This window comes from Podarcis tiliguerta, assembly GCF_965153285.1.
Source record: "Podarcis tiliguerta genome assembly, chromosome: 3".
In the NCBI taxonomy this organism is placed as follows: Eukaryota; Metazoa; Chordata; class Lepidosauria; order Squamata; family Lacertidae; genus Podarcis; species Podarcis tiliguerta.
This window is the reverse complement of record NC_139536.1, coordinates 68,736,307-68,753,697: the sequence shown is the minus strand read 5'-3', so window position 1 is coordinate 68,753,697 and position 17,391 is coordinate 68,736,307. Positions and strand designations below refer to the sequence as shown.

Below are 17,391 nucleotides of genomic sequence, written 5' to 3'. Positions count from 1 at the left end.
CTACAAAGGTATTTCCAAGATAAAGGTGCCAACTTAATAATTACTCCATCCTGTTCTGCTTACCTTAAAATCTGGAGGCACTCCACCAACATAGAAAACTGTATTTTTAGGTTCCAGATTCAACAGCGCATCATCACCAGGGACTTCTCCTTTTTTGATAAACTTTTCCTCAGCTGTGCTGCTAAGACTTGGTACAGTTAGAAACACTTTGCCATGCTTCCCAATCCTATTGAAGAAGAGTAGGGTGAGAAATTGGACCCCAGGTCATATTCGCTAGTTGAATTACAAAGGACTTGTTAAACAATCAAAAACAAAAAGTAAAGTTTAAGTTAATATTTTTGAAATCAGCAGCAAAAGCAACAGTTGTCTGAAATTCTAGACTTCGAAAGGAAGAACTAAACTACAGATTCTAGATCATGTTCTTGTTCAATTTTGTTTCTTTGGAAATGAAGAGCTGTAGTTCTATAGGTAGAAAAATCATTTAAGAATATTCAGAAGTGGTCTTCCTCTCAGATATTATGAGTAAGCCTAAAACCCAGTTCAACCTCCAAGCTGCTTATGAGACAAAAAAAGAAAGAAGCAATCTGCAGTGAGATTGGTGGTTTTAACTACAGTGGACAGGATTAGTTCCGGAAGCCCGTCCATAAAGTGAAAAGCCTGCAACTCAAAGCACCGCGCCTGCACAGGTGTGCGGTGCAATTTGGTGCTTCTGCGCATGCACAAAGCATGATTTAGCACTTCTGTGCATGCGGCGAAACTTGGAAGTAACCCATTCCGGTACTTCCGGGTTGCCGCAGGACACAAGACGAAAACATGCAACCTGAAGGGACGTAACGTGAGGTATGACTGTACTGCCATTTATTTATTTCCATAGATGATGAAATACAATAGTAGATTGGTCATCATCTCTGGGCACAATTTCATAAAGGAACATAAGTAATCTCTCATTGACGCAAGGTGGTTAGCACCCTCACCTATGATGTACATATAGACAAGGGGTGTAATCTTGGGATAGTGGGTTGTGGATGTAGCAAACTATGTTAACAAACATAAGTTAAAGTCTGAATCTGGTTTATGCAAACAAGACTTCAATCTCTTTGGAACGTATTTTAAGATCAGGCCAGGCTAGGACTGGTAATGGTGATGCATTGAAAAGTATTGGATGAATGAATGAATTAAAGGGAAGGTGCTTATGCAAGCCGCAAGCAAATCAGGATGAATGTTTTCCCCCACTTTTTAGCATGTGTGGTGATCAGAAAAAGGAATGGAAACTTTTCCAAACTTACATTCTTTCTCCTCCCCTGGGGACTGTTGTACCAAAGCAGTAAGTGCTGATGATAATTAAGGGGTGATTGCCATCTTATCAGTTTGTTCAAAAGGTACAATTAACACCTTTAAGCATTACTCCACAATGTAAGTTTTTTTAAAACAATGTTTCCCATTTCATCTCCATTCTATTCAACCCATCCAACCACATTAAACATGTAGCAGATCAAGATCATATTACCTCTCTATTTTAACAAGGCTGAAGTAGGCAGGCCAGGAGCTGACTGGCTTGGAGTCTAGCGGTATCTCCACATCACCGCTACCCAAATTATAAATGTATACTAAGTTGTCATTCTTAATTGCAAGGCCCAGGTAATTTTTTGTCTAGAGAAGGAATGAAAATAGAGAGTCACAATGGTTTCAAGATATGCTACAGACAACACATTTGGTTCAGCATAGTATTCAGAGCTGTCTATTATGAATTTGTAATGCAGCCTTTAGGACATCTTTTGTTACTACAAGAATGTGACTACAAGATTTCTGGGGGCACAAGGGAGGCCATTATTGTTGGCTAGGAAAACCACAAACTCTTACAGTCAATAGGCAAATAAGCACTCTTTATCTTTTAACTGGAGCACTTAATGTATATACTGCAAGCAATCTACTGCTCATTGAATGTGAACCTTAAAAGCTAAAGTGGAGTCATTTCTTCAATATATTCAATGTCTGTGGAGAGTTGATTGGAAATGTGGAAGCTCAGTATCACACCATAGTAGATGATGTAATTTGCTATTTGAAGAGACTGGAGAGCGCAATGAAGAATATGGAAAGAGAATCTGTTCACAGGATGTTTGAAAAATCAATAATTTTGTCCGTGCTGCTATGAAAATCTCATTAAAAAATAGAACCATACTTATGAAAATCCTAAATCACACCATTCATAAAACAGTGCATTTTCTATGAGAACAATTAAATGATGCTTACATTTTTATTTCCTAGATACAGAATAAACTGATCCTGAGGTGTTTTCCGCTCTGCATTGTCCTTATGAAGCATCATGTATAAACTCAAAGATGTGAAAGCCTTTAAGTCTTCCATGTTTGTTTGAGGATTGACTTCAACAGCAGATTGACCGTCAAATGACATTGAAACTTGAACCTAGAAGATAAAATGTGCTAGATTTTATGCTTACCTTAGAGACATAGATTATGGACAGTTTGCAAAAATCACTGGCAACAGTTACACCTTATAACAGCATGATACATAGTTAATGAACTGCATCTGGTTTGTTGGCTCATGTGTTTTGAGGGTGTGGGGAGAGATTAACAACTAAAATAAACTAGAAAATGTAAATCATTCATTAATTCATTTTAATGCACTATTCCACAGTCAGAGGTGTAAAAAAGTATTTGAGAAGATTAATAAACTATGGGATGGATCCAGACATGGTTTTCCATGAATGAAAGGTCTTCTGTTTGTAGATAGGACTGCAATCCAGTAGACCGCCTGCATATGGAAGGGGGTGGGGGAGAGAAAGCAATTTTCACTGACTCCCTATTCTTCCTGCAGCCCCCAGCACCATGTCTCATTTGTTCTGGAAGGCCCCCCAACCATCTGGATTAGCTTTCCTGGGGGGTGCAGAAGTAAGAAAGAGAAATCAAGGGAAACTGGGTATTTATTAGCAAAATTTTGTTCGTGAGAAGTCTGGATATCCAGCCCTGTGAAATTTTCTAAAATGAAAAAAATAAATAAAAATCCAGTGCCATTTATATTATTAAAAGCAATTAGTATTTTGCTTTGAATATAAGAGGGCTGCATTTTGGTCTCACACTCATGTACTTCAGGTGTAAAATATATGCAGTGGAGCTGCATTAGTGTAAGACTATAATGAATGTGAGGACACCCACCCCAAAGTATTCATTTATTCATCAGAATTCATTTTAATGTATACCATGCAGCATTTTTTTTGTCTTGTTAGCTGCACATATAAATCCTGAATATAAATCCTTAATTTATATGTGGGACACAAATCCTTAAACAAATAAAAGTGGATGGAAAGCACTGTGGTGGGTTTCAATCTGCAGATTTAAATGTCTTTTTGAAAACATTTTTTTTCAACATTGCCACTCTTTCCTCTCTGATAAAGGTGCAACAGAAAAGCTTTAGACCCATTTGGCAAACTCATACTCAGAGTAAACCCATTGAAATTAATAGTTAGTCATGTCCATTAATTTCAGTGGGTCTAACTTTGAGTATGACTTAGTCAAATATGACCCTACACCTACACACACACACACAAATAATTTGTCATGAAGTTGGAACGCAAGAAAGGCCCCACTAAACCAGATCAAAGGTCGATGTGGTCCAGCATCCTGTTTTTCCAAAGTGGTCAACCAGATGCCATGGGAAACCAATAAGAATCACATGAGGGCAATAGTCTCCAGGTGCCCTCCAGCTCTGGGCATCCTGGAGGTCTCCTAGAGTTCGTGGCAGTAAACATTAGCATACTATAGTACCAACTACAGTACCAATGCTATTCTACCATTCAGGAGGGATGCGGGTGGCGCTGTAGCCTAAACCACTGAGCCTCTTAGGTTTGCTGATCAGAAGGTTGGTGGTTTGAATTCCCGCAACGGGGTGAGCTCCCGTTGCTCTGTCCTAGCTCCTGCCAACCTAGCAGTTCAAAAGCACACCAGTGCAAGTAGATAAATAGGTATCACTGTGGAAGGAAGGTAAATGGCATTTCTGTGTGCTCTGGTTTCTGTCACGATGTCCCGTTGCACCAGAAGTGATTTAGTCATGCTGGCCACATGACCCGGAAGGCTGTCTGTGGACAAAGGCTGGCTCCCTCAGTCTGAAAGCAAGATGAGTGCCGCAACCCCGTAGTCGCCTTTGACTGGACTTAACCATTCAGGGGTCTTTTACCTTTACCTTTTACCTACCATTCAGACTGTTAACAGTTGCTATATTGCCAAGGGTCATCCAGCTTAGATGATATAACTGAACACCAAGTTTAAATTTAGGAGATGTTGTAATAAATAACCTACTATATTATTTGAACACATAAAGTTTCCAGCAGCCTCTTTACCTTGTTGGCTACACTCCTTGTCTGTGCAATGAGCTCCCTGACCCTTTGAATGCTGGCGGAGACATTGTTTGCGGGCCACTTCTGTTCCACTGTCCGCAGCTTATCTAGCAGCTGGGGGACAACTTCTGTGAGACTCTTCACTGTCATGGAAAAGGAAAGAAGAGGGTGGGGAAGAAAGTAATGATTCCATTCTGTGAAAAATTAAAAGCTTCTTCTGTGTACATTTTCTAACCTTGAACTCATAAACACAAGAAAATCTTACTTGCAGCAAGGAGTGAAGAAGAAGCACTGCTATATCTATACAGTGGTACCTCTCATTATGAACTTAATTTGTTCCGGAGGTCCATTCTTAACCTGAAACCGTTCTTAATCTGAGGTATCACTTTAGCTAATGGGGCCTCGCACTGCCGCCACATTGCTGGCACATGATTTCTGTTCTCATCCTGAGGTAAAGTTCTTAACCCGAGGCACTACTTCCGGGTTAGCAGAGTCTGTAACCCGAAGTGTTTGTAACCTGAGGTGTTTGTAACCTATCTATATATGAATAATATTATATAGCAGTGGCTCTTTATTCTTTGCTACAAGCAAGATTTGTCCATTATAACAATTTATACATTATTTTTGTAGCTGCCATTTTATCCCTAAGAAGCATGAAAATAGTTCATGCTCTCAGACAGTAACAATATTTAAAGTAATTCTAAAATCCAATAAAACTACAGCAATTTGGATCCAAAATGAAATATGCCACAGTCCCATAGAAATGACTGGATAACAATGATGTACTTGCATTTCTGTGAGAAATGCATGAAGGGGCAAAGTGAGATATAAATGTAAGAAAAGAACTAAACATGTTTTCTAAAGGACATTTTTACTGTAGTGCTTCTTCTGCTAGTGCTATAATAAACTGCCTATGTTTCTTGATCTGAGTCAACATTCACCCTTGGCTGAGCCTTCAAGCCACTCCACAACCTCTCATTGTGCACACACAGAGGCAGATATGAAATCTCATGAACAGAGAGGGGGTGATTTGCGTCCCATCAGGGTGCTGGGCATTTCCCACTGCAGGGTCCAATTATTTTATTATAACAACAACAACAACAACAATAATAATAATTCAACTTATACACCGCCCTATACCCAGAGGTCTCAGGGTGGTTCACAACAAGACCACAACATTTAAAACCAAACCAAAAGCAATAACCCAATACCACCCCCCAAGCCACATTCTAAAAGGGTGTTGGATGCCTGGCGCCTAAAGTTGTATAATGAAGGCGCCAGGCGAACTTCCCTGGGAAGAGCATTCCACAGCTGGGGAGCCACTACAGAGAAGGCCTGTGCTTGTGTTGCCACCCTCCGGACCTCTCTTCTCTTTTCTCTTCGCTACCTCCCCCCCAAAAAAACCTGGTGGGGTTGGGAGGGTACAGCCCCCCGAGATCCCACCAATTTTGGTACCCATTCTGCATACTAGTGTTTCCCATCACCGTACCTGTATCCCTTGTTGTGACTGTGGCACGTTCATAGGCTGCTCTTTCAGGCTTAAAGTTCTTCAGGTCTTGGGACCATTTGCTCACATTCTCAGCCATTGGACTAGTAGTCTGTGTTACTGCTGCAGCAGTATCTAGAGCTTGATCTGTAAGGACTTTCAACTGGTTCAGACGTTGTCTTGCATTATCTGTTAAAAGAACAAAAGCAAAAAACAACTCTTAATAGCCAATAGATAGGATAGATACACTGTAATGACAGAGGGAGGGGGGAATTCTCTATAGTAAGAAATCACTAAAAATTTGAACCTGAGGACTGGGGTGGAGGTTGGGGTGGGGAAACCAAGAACAGAACAAGATATAGTAGAGAGGGATGCAGTAGCAAGGAGAGAAATGGCCAAAATTGGCTGCCTCAATTCACCCAAGGGAAAATATTTTAGTGGTGTTAGATGTTCTGATTTGCATGCAAGAGGTCCCCCGTGTTTCTCCAGCAAGGGCTGGGAGTGACCCCCTGCCTGAAATCCTACAAAGCTGCTGTCAGCCAATACTGACAACAAGTTCAAGTTCAGTTCAAGGCAACTTCCTATTTTTCTATACTTTCTATTACGGCAAAGCTACCATAGGATACAACTCTGTCTCCCCTTGCAGACACTTACACACACTGAAAACAGAGGTGTGAGTCAGGATGGGCAGAGATGTTTTGCTACATTATATGTGATTTTCAGTTTGTTCTAAATAACTTATGCCAACTATTTGCTATGTAGGCATTCAGAGGTATTTCTGCATGGGCACTAAAATGTATTTTATTATCTAGGTAACTTGGCAGCCTTGCACCATGCTTAACCCTTTTGAACATTGCAGAGATTGCCAAAATTAATTGTAAATAGAATTAACAATTCCCTTTATGGAGAAGATCCAACAAACACAACAAATCTGAAGGCAATTTTGTGATTCAACTATTAAAAGGAATCAGCAAAAGTAGGATTTTGATTTGAATCCTTCCTGACATAATCGCTAGGGGGATTTTTAGTATAAATTTCTTCTTCAATCAGTTTCACAAGATTAAATTTTTCAGTATTTATCTCCTGACCTTGTTCTGACATCTGTATTTTTGAAATGACTTTCAGCAAATAGCTTTTCCAATTATTCTTTCTGGCAACAGTTCCATTAACACGGCGACCTGCGTCAGCAACAGCTAAATAATCTGTAAAGGAGAAATAAAATGTAAGGAACAGTTTTACCACTATGGAGGACTCAAGACCCAGTTCACACATGTGCTAAATCATGTTATCAGGATGAACCCCAATAAGCCTCATGTGGTTTCCTTCCTCCCCTCTTCCAGTGCAGCTTTGACAATGAGATCAAACGCTTCTGCTTTCATTTTAGATTAACCACAGTTTTAGTGCTATATCCAATCCCTGTGGTAATTTTAACTATGGTTAGTGAAAACAAGTGAGGTTCATAACCCATGGTTTGAAGTCAGCTTTTCCCAATTAACCACAGTTCATGACTAACCACAGTTTGCCCAAATTTGGATGTCACCACAAGCTGTGGTTAGTCTTAAAAGGCAGCAAAGTTTCTAAACTCTTTCTTGTGGCAATTCCAGAATAGGATGTGGAAGCATGCAAGCTCAATGTTCACTGTGGCTTATCATTGTAAACAGTCTACATCTAGTCTTAGTATTAATTTTATCAAAAAAGGCACTCCACCGTAAGTATAACTGGTGCTAATCACGACAATATTTAATTAGGAAATATTTAATGACACACATTTAGGTAGTCTCGCTTTCTCAATAGTCTCCTTGTCAGTGCCCAGCAACAATTCCTGATGGAATACTGAATTGTCTTCAGGGACCTCTTAAAAAGAATTTGGCAGATGGTATTCTCTTGAGCTAGGTGACAGTACATTTACATCAGAAAAATAATGCACTACAAATGTGAAAAGCATTTGCTTCTGACAGATTAAAAGCAGTAATTTCCATAGTTTTAAGTTTCAGAAAAAGAAGTACCAGCACCCTGTAAATCTTCTATATGGCCTGGTAATTGTACAGACATTTGTTGCAGTGCAGGTCCCAGAGAACAAGAGATACAAAATGGATAAAGTAATGAGTGTTTATTAGACCAGCTTCTGTTCTACTGAAAATAGACAAGCTTTTGAATTACAGAATTCTCAGTGGGATATAATGATTAATTCTCTCCTGTCAACATTTTTCATTCTTCATGATGCTCCCTTTCCATATGCAGAGCTATTATAGTTCCAGAGAAATGTCCAAATCAAGAGACAGGATTATATTTACTAGTATGTGCCGTCTGTTCCTGATCACTGGCTTGATTGAGAACTTTTTTGCTTTCTTCTTTATGGTAAGTGATCTGGGTGCCAATTCCAACAACAGCCTACAAATTCATTTTAGAAAGAGAGTCAGAATAAAACCTCATTTATTTCTTTTCATGTTCAGGATTTCTATGCCACCTTTTCAGAGCAACCCCTCCCCCAAAGGCAGCTTATGTCAAAACTATGACCCAACCCAAACATTTAAAAATGACACTAAAAAAGGAGCAGTTAAAATAAAACTGGATTTGAAATAAAAAAGGGTTTCATTTCAATAGAGAGATAATACATGTATCTCCCTAGGGAGAGAATTCCATAGGCATAGAGCCACAACCAAAAAGCCTCCTCCCTTCATTTTCTCTCTTTCTCATAATTTCTGCAACAGATAGTGGAAGGTTATGAAGCACAAATTGTTATTAAGCCCATAACCATGGTGGAATCTAAAGGTAAAGGTAAAGGGACCCCTGACCATTAGGTCCAGTCGTGACCGACTCTGGGGTTGCGGTGCTCATCTCGCTTTATTGGCCGAAGGAGCTGGTGTACAGCTTCCACATATAAAAAATGTTATGAAAATGCTTTTTAAAAAAGTTTTGAAAAATACATTGAATTTAGCATAGCTCACTGGGGCCATCTAGTGTCACTTTTGTATATTGCACTTTACGACACATTAAAATTTTTTATTTGCAGTTGTATAGCTGAGTCTCATGTCTAATAGCAGTTTAAGGTAAGTGATCTGAATTCGGAGGAGGTGTGTAAGACTCAAGCCGCCCCTTCCCCTTTGACACAGCCATATCCAAATCAGGCAGCCCATACAGCTGATTTTACTAAAGAAAATTTACATTGGGAGCTTGAATGTGACATGTGGTTTGGCCCTTTACTTTTAAAGGGGCTGGATGGGAAATTGGCAAAAAGTCTCTAACTCCACTTTGCACAGCAAGGGCATCCTGCAACCAAGGTTCCACTCATGGGTGCTCTGAATCTAGCCTGTTGTAACTTTTGCAAGTATACAGAAATTATGCAATTGTTGCAGTAAAAATTAGAAAATGGCTCCAAAATGAATTATACCAGAGACTGCGACTGAAATGTATTTCCTCTCATTTGATGAACTGGGCAATAGTTATGGAAAATAACATTCACATGATTTCTGGTGTGTTTTGTATGCAGCCTAATAGTTAGACATTACATGTGAAAAATTCTATAAAAGAGTTTTCAGCAGGCGCTGGAAATATTGCTTCATCCCAATGATACAAGGGTCATGGAGCATAGATCAGGGTTTATAATGCTGCTACTTACATCACTGACCCGCTCTGTAGTGTTTAATGCCAAGGTAGAGATTTGTTCGGCTTCGTGAATGTAATTAATGATATTTTCATGAACATTGGAAGCATTTAATGCTTTTTGGACTAATCCATTTGTATCAACACCATGCAACGTCCTACAGCAAAGGAGAAAATAATAATAACAATAATAATCTGAATTACTGACAGGTGAAAACAGGTGAGTATTTGCCAGAGTTGAATCAGGTAATTGAGAGACAGTGGTCTTCTGCACATATTTAGTGCTCAGTAATGGCACATGTACATGCTAAAAGGTGAGTACAGATCTCCCCAGCAGCTCAGCTGTCACCATTGCACAAGTCAGCTGCAGTATTAGTTGCATAACCTGCTGCTAAATCTGTCCATGAGCAGGGATTGGAAATATGTCTACCTTTTTGAAACCCATTATTTGCAATAAAAATACTTAACCTACCTCCAGACTGTCATGATTTTGCAGAAGGGATTCATCTGCACACTGGAACTTTACGTCTGCACAGTTAAAGTGGATTAAAGGACTTTTGTTATAGTGCAGCAAACTCACTTTAGAAAAGAATTGGACTTTTTATGGTTTGGAAAGTGAAATGGGTATTCACTGAAAACCGTGTGATGACTATTTCTAAACAGCTGCTTTGAAGGAAAGAAAAATACAATGGTGGATTTGATCATCTAGTTGGACCCTATGTTGAGAGCTGGTATACATAACACAGTGGTGAAAAGACTATAATGCAAAGTACAATTAGTGTATTGCTATATTCTACTTTCCTCCCAACCAGCCAATCCTTTTATGAACATTGGACACAATCTAGCCAAAGCAAAGCACTTTTAAGTTCCATTGTTTTTAGTGGGAGAGTAAACCACACATTTAATTCTGTTCCATAAGCCTGAAATGCACTTCACATTGTTCTGGTTCACACATCACAGTCAGGCAAATCATGGCTTAGCGTGAACACACAAGGTTTGGGAGAAGAGACAATAGCTGCTTCTCCCCAGTCATTTTGCTGCTGCACCACGCTGAACTAAGCCATGATTTGGCTTAGCATGTTGTTAGAACCTGGACTCATGGACAAACCGCAAGCTGTAAAACCTAGGACAAGTCCTGGAGACAGCACACCAGGAGCAAAATAACCAAAATGGCAGCAAACTCCTCTCTGGGAGCCTAAATACTTGTGGAGTCACATGAAGCCAGGGTTTGGCTTAATGTGATGTGCAAACTAGGCTACTGGCTGAATTGTGCTCATTTGTTTGATTTATAGAGCACAGTTAATCTGATATATTAATATATATTAACTGATGGCAGTTTACCTGTCTAGCTGATCTGCAAGAACACCAAGCTCTTGTGCATATTCCATGGCCCTTTGCACCAAATCACCATCAAACCTTGAGAGGTTGGCCAGTTTGTCCTGTAGCTGTATTTTAGCTCCATCTATTTCTGCATAGAACCCTGATGCATTCTGTTCAAATGAGAGTACAGAGTGGGGAAAAGTAATTCAAGGTTAATATTTCTAGAAATTGATACTATTTTCCCAGCAGGTGTGTTGTTAATGCTTACCAGGAGGGAAAGAGGTATGGTGGTAGGGAGGCTGGCATGGTACAAATGTACTAGAAGGAGCATTGGATGGGCTTTGCCAGTACATTTGCCCAGCACCAACATCCCCATTGCCTCTCCTCTCCCACCCTTTAAGCAACAGCATCCCACTAACTAGGAAGGTAGTGCATTGACTCCGCCCCACCTGGTGAGCTGCTTCTGGGCATTGCTATTGACCATGATTAATGCTATTGGGGAAGTTAAAGGTAAAGGGACCCCTGACCATTAGGTCCAGTCGTGACCGACTCTGGGGCTGCGGCGCTCATCTTGCTTTATTGGCCGACGGAGCTGGCGTACAGCTTCCGGGTCACATGGCCAGCATGACTAAGCCGCTTCTGGTGAACCAGAGCAGCGCACGGAAACGCCGTTTACCTTCCTGCCGGAGCAGTACCTATTTATCTACTTACACTTTGAGGTGCTTTCGAACCGCTAGGTTGGCAGGAGCTGGGACCGAGCAATGGGAGCTCACCCCGTCGCGGGGATTCGAACCGCCGACCTTCTGATCAGCAAGTCCTAGGCTCTGTGGTTTAACCCACAGTGCCACCCGCGTCCCATTTGGGGAAGTTACTCTTAGTCAATATTTGAAGCTTGTTAGCAAACGCTGGAAAAGAAAAATTGGGTAGTGTTAACCAGTGCATTTTTATGGGGGGACGCAGGGGTACACATACCCCTGAGGGGCAGTATTTCAATATGAGTAGGGAAATGAGAGTACCCCTAAACATTTTTTTAGAAAAAAAAGGACTGATGTTAACCATGGGAAACGCTGGTGCTGATGCAACGCCTTAACTCTGATTAAGGTCAGTGAGGAATGTGTCATTCACAAGGAAGTTACCTTGGTTGCCTCACTCAGTTCCAAGTTGAGTTGCTGAGGTACATCTAAAATATCTCTTGCCTGCAGCAGGGTACTGTTGACACTGTTAATCTGTGCCTCCACTACTTCTTGTTGCTTCTGTGAGAAAATAGATGAATGAATGAATGAATGAATGAATGAATAAGCTCCCAGAAATGTTGGATACATTTATTATGTTCTTTTGGGTTAGTGGCTTTGATCTATCCTAAAAACGCACTGCTGAACTTCTGTCATCCAATTAAAATTTGGAAGCTGAGGTTATTAGGAGGTTCTGAATTAAGAAAAATGGAATTTTAAAAGAGAACAGATAACAGATAGTTTAATTGACTCCTATTGTGGCAGGTCACTTTTGCACAGTCTGTTTTTAGACATTCAGTAACGCTGCCAAGAGCGACAGCTAATATATCTTAGACAATTTCTGAGAAAAGACTTGAAATATAGAAAAAGAAGGTTGAAAAAGCAGTGGATTGGGAAGAAAGGTAGATGGTGTATTTTCCTGAGTTGTTACTGGCCTCATTGTAATACAGTAGCAGCAAGAGTAGTTTTACTTACCCGCCCTTAACCAGAAAGTCCCAGGGCAGGTTACATCATGTGAAAACACAATAAACACAATAAAAAAAAGATACCTTACAACACCTCACAGGAAGGACACCAAAATCTGTTCTTCAGTTTTCAAAGACCAGGGCAAAGAAGTGCATAAATGTGCACATTTATAGCCAGGGCTTTGTACATTTCATATCAAGAGAAACCCATTTTGTATATGATCTTTTCTGCAGCCAAACATGGCAGCAACAAAACGCATAGGGCAGCATCCAGTTAAACAGTTCCACCAGTGCAAGGACCTCTAGCTGTACTTCCCCTCCCTCCCCTCTGTCCACGCAGGGGGTGTGTGACCCTTAAATCTGCTCTGTGGTTTACTCCAACCTCTGGAGCAGATTTTGGAATCATGCTGGGAAAGGAAGCAATTCCTGAAATCACCATCCTCTCTTTCCACTCTCCTAATCGGGGCAGGAGGAGGGGAATGTTCTTCACAGATTCACAGTGCAATATACTGCATGGTACCTCCTGCCTTCGGAATGTGGCGGTGCTTTCTTTATTTCTAGCTTCTGCTTTCTTAATGTCATCAACAGCCTGGTCGAGGGCCTTCTGCAAATCTGCAAGCTTGGTGTTGTAATCCCCAAGCTGGTCCAAAACGACAGGAATCAGAGATCTGGTTTCATTGTATGTCTGTCTCCACTTTTCCACTTCTTTTAGCACTAAGAGAAGATAAAGCTGGTTAACCATTGTGAATGGCCTTACTCTTGGTTTCTGCAGCAAGTCTAGCCACACATGGTTAGGGATGAACAAACTGTTGCCAATTTCTTTCATTTTCTCATTTCAGTTCAGTTCTTCACATTTCCATATCTGTTTGCAATTACTATCATTTTAATTGTAAAAATTCATTAGCATTTCAGGACAAATTTATCCTAATAAACTATATTCGGGGTTGGTGGTCGTACGACAGCACACAGAGTGTAACAAGGACTGAGAGATTGTGTGTGGGGGGGAGGGGGGCTCGTTTAATCTCACTGTACAGTGACAATAAAGTATTTCTATTTCTATATATTCTGGATGCAATTTTACCTAATGTACACATTTCTGCAGAACCCCCCCATAGAATGCATTTTTAAATATTATTTTGATGAATATATGCGTTTATATGCACTTTACATTATTGTGCACATTACAGTGGTGCCTCGCAAGATGAAATTAATCTGTTCCGCGAGTCTCTTCGTCTAGCGGTTTTTTTGTCTTGCGAAGCAACCCTATTAGCGGATTAGCGCTATTAGCGGTTTAGCGGCTATTAGCGGCTATTAAAGGCTATTAAAGGCTTAAGGGATTAGTGGATTAGCTGCTAAAAGGCTATTAGCAGCTTAGTGCCTTAGAAAAAGGGGGTGGGGAGCGAAAAAACCCCTCAAGAATCGCAATACATTTTCGTCTTGCGAAGCAAGCCCATAGAGAAATTCGTCCTGCGAAGCACCTCTGAAAACGGAAAACCCTTTCGTCTAGCGGGTTTTCCGTCTTGCGAGGCATTCGTCTTGCGGGGCACCACTGTACATGGCTGGAGAATTGCATTGCAAAATTCAGGAAAGTGTGAACTTTGAAGCTCCTGCAACCAATCAGAAGCCGCAGAAGCCCCATCGGACATTCAAGTTCCAAAAGAATGTTTGCAAACCGGAACAATCACTTCCGGGTTTGCGGCGTTTGGGATCCAAGATACGACTGTACTCTTTTATATGAATTGCACATGATTTTGAATTAATTGGTGCCATCATGGCTGACACTCATAAAGATCTGTGAGTATGTATTTCAATATGCAACTGCGCTTTTCCAATGCCACATTACACTGTCTTGACAGATGGAAAACTCACACTCTTGTGCTGCATCAGATTCTTCGTATGCAAGTGGTATCTGAATAGTGAATGGCTTGCGACGTTTGATGTCCTTCACCATTTCTTCTGCTGCCTTGAGCTTCTGAATGATATCCTCAGGCCTCAGGTCATGTTCAATGCCATAGTATTCCACCTTGCTGCTGACTTCTGTGAACATATCCCAGGCAGATAAAGCAATAATGAATTGTGATTGAACAACTAACTTCACAAGCCCCCTTGAATCATAGGTTTCTGACAAGACCCTGAATGTTTCATATCTTTATTGATATGTTTATAGTCCCTTCCCCCTGAGGTCCTTCAGGGTACCCAACTCTTGTGCCCATGTGGTTCTCTTTCTCTGCATTGTAGAAACAGCCTTGTGGCCAGTTGCAAAAACCATTTGTTGGTAACAACTCGTTTTCTAGAATTGCAAACCTGCATTTATAAGAACATTGGATTATGCAGAATTTGTAGTTGGTAGCAAACATTTCACGATACACCAGTGGCATGGAACTTGTGCCTCTTTTGTACACAGTTGCAATGATTTCAGGGGGCTGCTTTTATGCTATCTCTCTTGATCAATAAGCTAGTATGAATAAATAGCAGTTTTATAAGTCCCAGGGCAGCAGGAAGATTTAATAATTCAACATCTATTGTATTTGGTTACAAATGGAAAACAGCTCTAAATTCTTTTTTGCAGGTTGTTTCTTTTTCAGCCCCAAATGACTGTACTATTCTTTCAGAAACTCAGAGCTAGTTCTCCTGTTTTTATTCTGATAGCATAATAATAAAAGTTGGGCGGGGGGGGGGGGACCAACAACTGGTATTTTGATGGCTACATAGACATAATGATCTCAAAGATCTCAGTCAAAATACTTAAGTTTGCTAAGAGTTGTCTAGACAGGACTTGGGCATTTCCCCCTATGTTTGAAAGAAACAAACCACAACATTCTGGTGGACTGCTGATTGGCATCAGCACAGGGAGCCTTTTTCACTTCCTGTTACACCCTCACTGTAGCCACATTATCACTGCTCTTACACAGGAAATTGAATGTATTGTTTCAATACACACAGGAAACTTCATTCGACACTCATCTGCACATCTGGTAAGAGCAACTGTGAGACCGATGTGTAGCTTGCACAGCTATTTTCTTTCTCTCAGCACAAAAATGTATTGGGGTGGTACAAGAAAGCCTGATTACTTCTCATGTACTTGTATTGCTCCTGTGATGACTTTTGTCCATTGGCAGTCTTGCCATTTTGTTCTCGCCATTTAGATGAACCAAGACAAAACACAGATTTACCTTGGATATTATCTATCATATTTCCAAGTGCCTCCACAAGAACAGCCGCACGGTCAATGCTCTTCATGGTTTCCTTCTGTATCAATTGGCCTTCGCTGGATTCTTGATTTCCCTGTGAATAAGCCATGCAATTGCGATATTAGATTTTCTTTTCAATCTCTAGGCATGTGCAGGTCTGACTAGTGTAAGCAAAATCTGTCTGATGAGTGCAGGAAGGTCTATTGAGCGTATAAATGATATCTGGCAATGTTGGAAGAAAAGAGCTGCATCTCATTAGGTGCCTGGTATTTACAATGCAGGCTTTGGAAACCTGCTCCACATTTCAGTGTCATTTGCTGCACTCAAACCATCACTTATCTGATCCAACTCTGAAGCTGAAGCTGATCCTTATGCAAACTTCCCTAGGAAAGAAGTTTCATTGAATATAGTGGGATTTATATCTGAGCAATTTTTCTGCATAAAATATTTGGCAACCACATATACAACATTATCTTGATGATCTTTTTAATAAGCAGCTTCTGAAGGAGGCAATTTGGAAAAGGAGGAGATGTGTGTGTGTGTGGAAAAGTAGATTAGAAAAAATGGTGAACAGGAAAAATTGTTCCCTATTCCCCTTCTCATGCTAATTTTGATTTTCTTTTAAGTCATTAGGCTTTTTAAAAAAACATACACATGTCTTCATGGCATGTAGTGTCTAGTTTTGTCATATAACATGACTCAGTGTGTCACCTTCTTTTGCAAATCAGTGCTTTGCTTGCTGAAGCACCAGGTGGCGCTTTCAACCAGTTGGAAAAAAATGAGTCTAAGATCACATAGCCACTTCCTCAAATCATGAGAACAAATCTCCCCTGTGTCCTCTTCTGATACTGAAATGTACAGTTAAAACACATTTGTTGGTGTAGGATCGAAGACCTGAATTTCTTCCTGTTAGTGCTGTGCTTATGGGAACCTGCTTTTAGGGGGCTTTTTATGTTAAGGGCTGCATTCCCTCATAAGTGGTCTGTCAGAGGCCATATCCTGGCAGTGGACATATTCAGAGTCAGAGGGAGTGGGGCAGCCCCCCTTTCTTGCTCTTTCTGCAATTCCCTTCTCTCTCTCTCTGCAATCCCGTTTCCCTTTGCTTTTTCTCCTCCTTGCCACTCTGATGAAATCAAACTATTTCCTTCATGAAATTAGGTAGGGGGCCACAGATTGCCCAGGCTTATTTTAGACATTGGAATTTCCAGCCATACTCTACTTAGAAGAGCTTTTTTTAAATTAAAAAATCCATTCTTTTGATAGAATTATCAAAATGGGTATCCTGTTTCTGGATCTGTTCCAAAAAAGAAATTTACAGGAACAGTATAGCTGGGAATATATATATATATTAATTACACCAAACAACAGCAGTGCTATACACTAAAGTATTTGCTATAATGAGAAATACAGAATACAGGAAAGAAAAGCTTCTTTTCCAGTGTGTTAGGCACAGCCAGTACAGCAAAATAATAATAAAGGTATGTGTGTGTGTGTGTGTGTGTGTGTGTATGTGAACTGTGTGTGTACAGCCTTTGACCAAGAGTATGCAGACCTTGAGTGGGGTGGTTCTTCAGCTCCACCACAGAGATTATATGATTGAGAACTTCTGATGTGATCTAATGTTTATAACAGGATTGGGGAACTTGTGACCCTTCATATGTTACTAGACTACAAATCAAAACATTCCTGATGCTGGCTAATGGGAGTCCAAGACTACCTGGAGGGTAGCAGGATCTCCAGGTAG

General features: G+C 40.5%; 1 protein-coding gene across 2 annotated transcripts in view; it reads right to left on the bottom strand.

The window, feature by feature from the left end:
* Nucleotides 1-17,391, bottom strand: part of LAMA4 (laminin subunit alpha 4) — a 73,065-nt gene that overhangs the window by 19,564 nt on the left and 36,110 nt on the right. For both annotated transcript variants that reach the window (XR_014509609.1, XM_083433663.1), the window contains exons 9-21: nt 15,630-15,741; nt 14,326-14,493; nt 12,977-13,170; nt 11,897-12,013; nt 10,782-10,930; nt 9,457-9,598; nt 8,132-8,228; nt 6,926-7,039; nt 5,841-6,026; nt 4,355-4,494; nt 2,251-2,424; nt 1,508-1,650; nt 64-226 (exon numbers count right to left, since the gene is read on the bottom strand). Coding sequence is in view for 1 of the 2 variants with exons in the window: in XM_083433663.1 (XP_083289789.1) it covers nt 64-226; nt 1,508-1,650; nt 2,251-2,424; nt 4,355-4,494; nt 5,841-6,026; nt 6,926-7,039; nt 8,132-8,228; nt 9,457-9,598; nt 10,782-10,930; nt 11,897-12,013; nt 12,977-13,170; nt 14,326-14,493; nt 15,630-15,741 (1,899 nt within the window). In the remaining variant the exon portion in view is untranslated. The remainder of the gene's footprint in view (nt 1-63; nt 227-1,507; nt 1,651-2,250; nt 2,425-4,354; nt 4,495-5,840; nt 6,027-6,925; nt 7,040-8,131; nt 8,229-9,456; nt 9,599-10,781; nt 10,931-11,896; nt 12,014-12,976; nt 13,171-14,325; nt 14,494-15,629; nt 15,742-17,391) is intronic.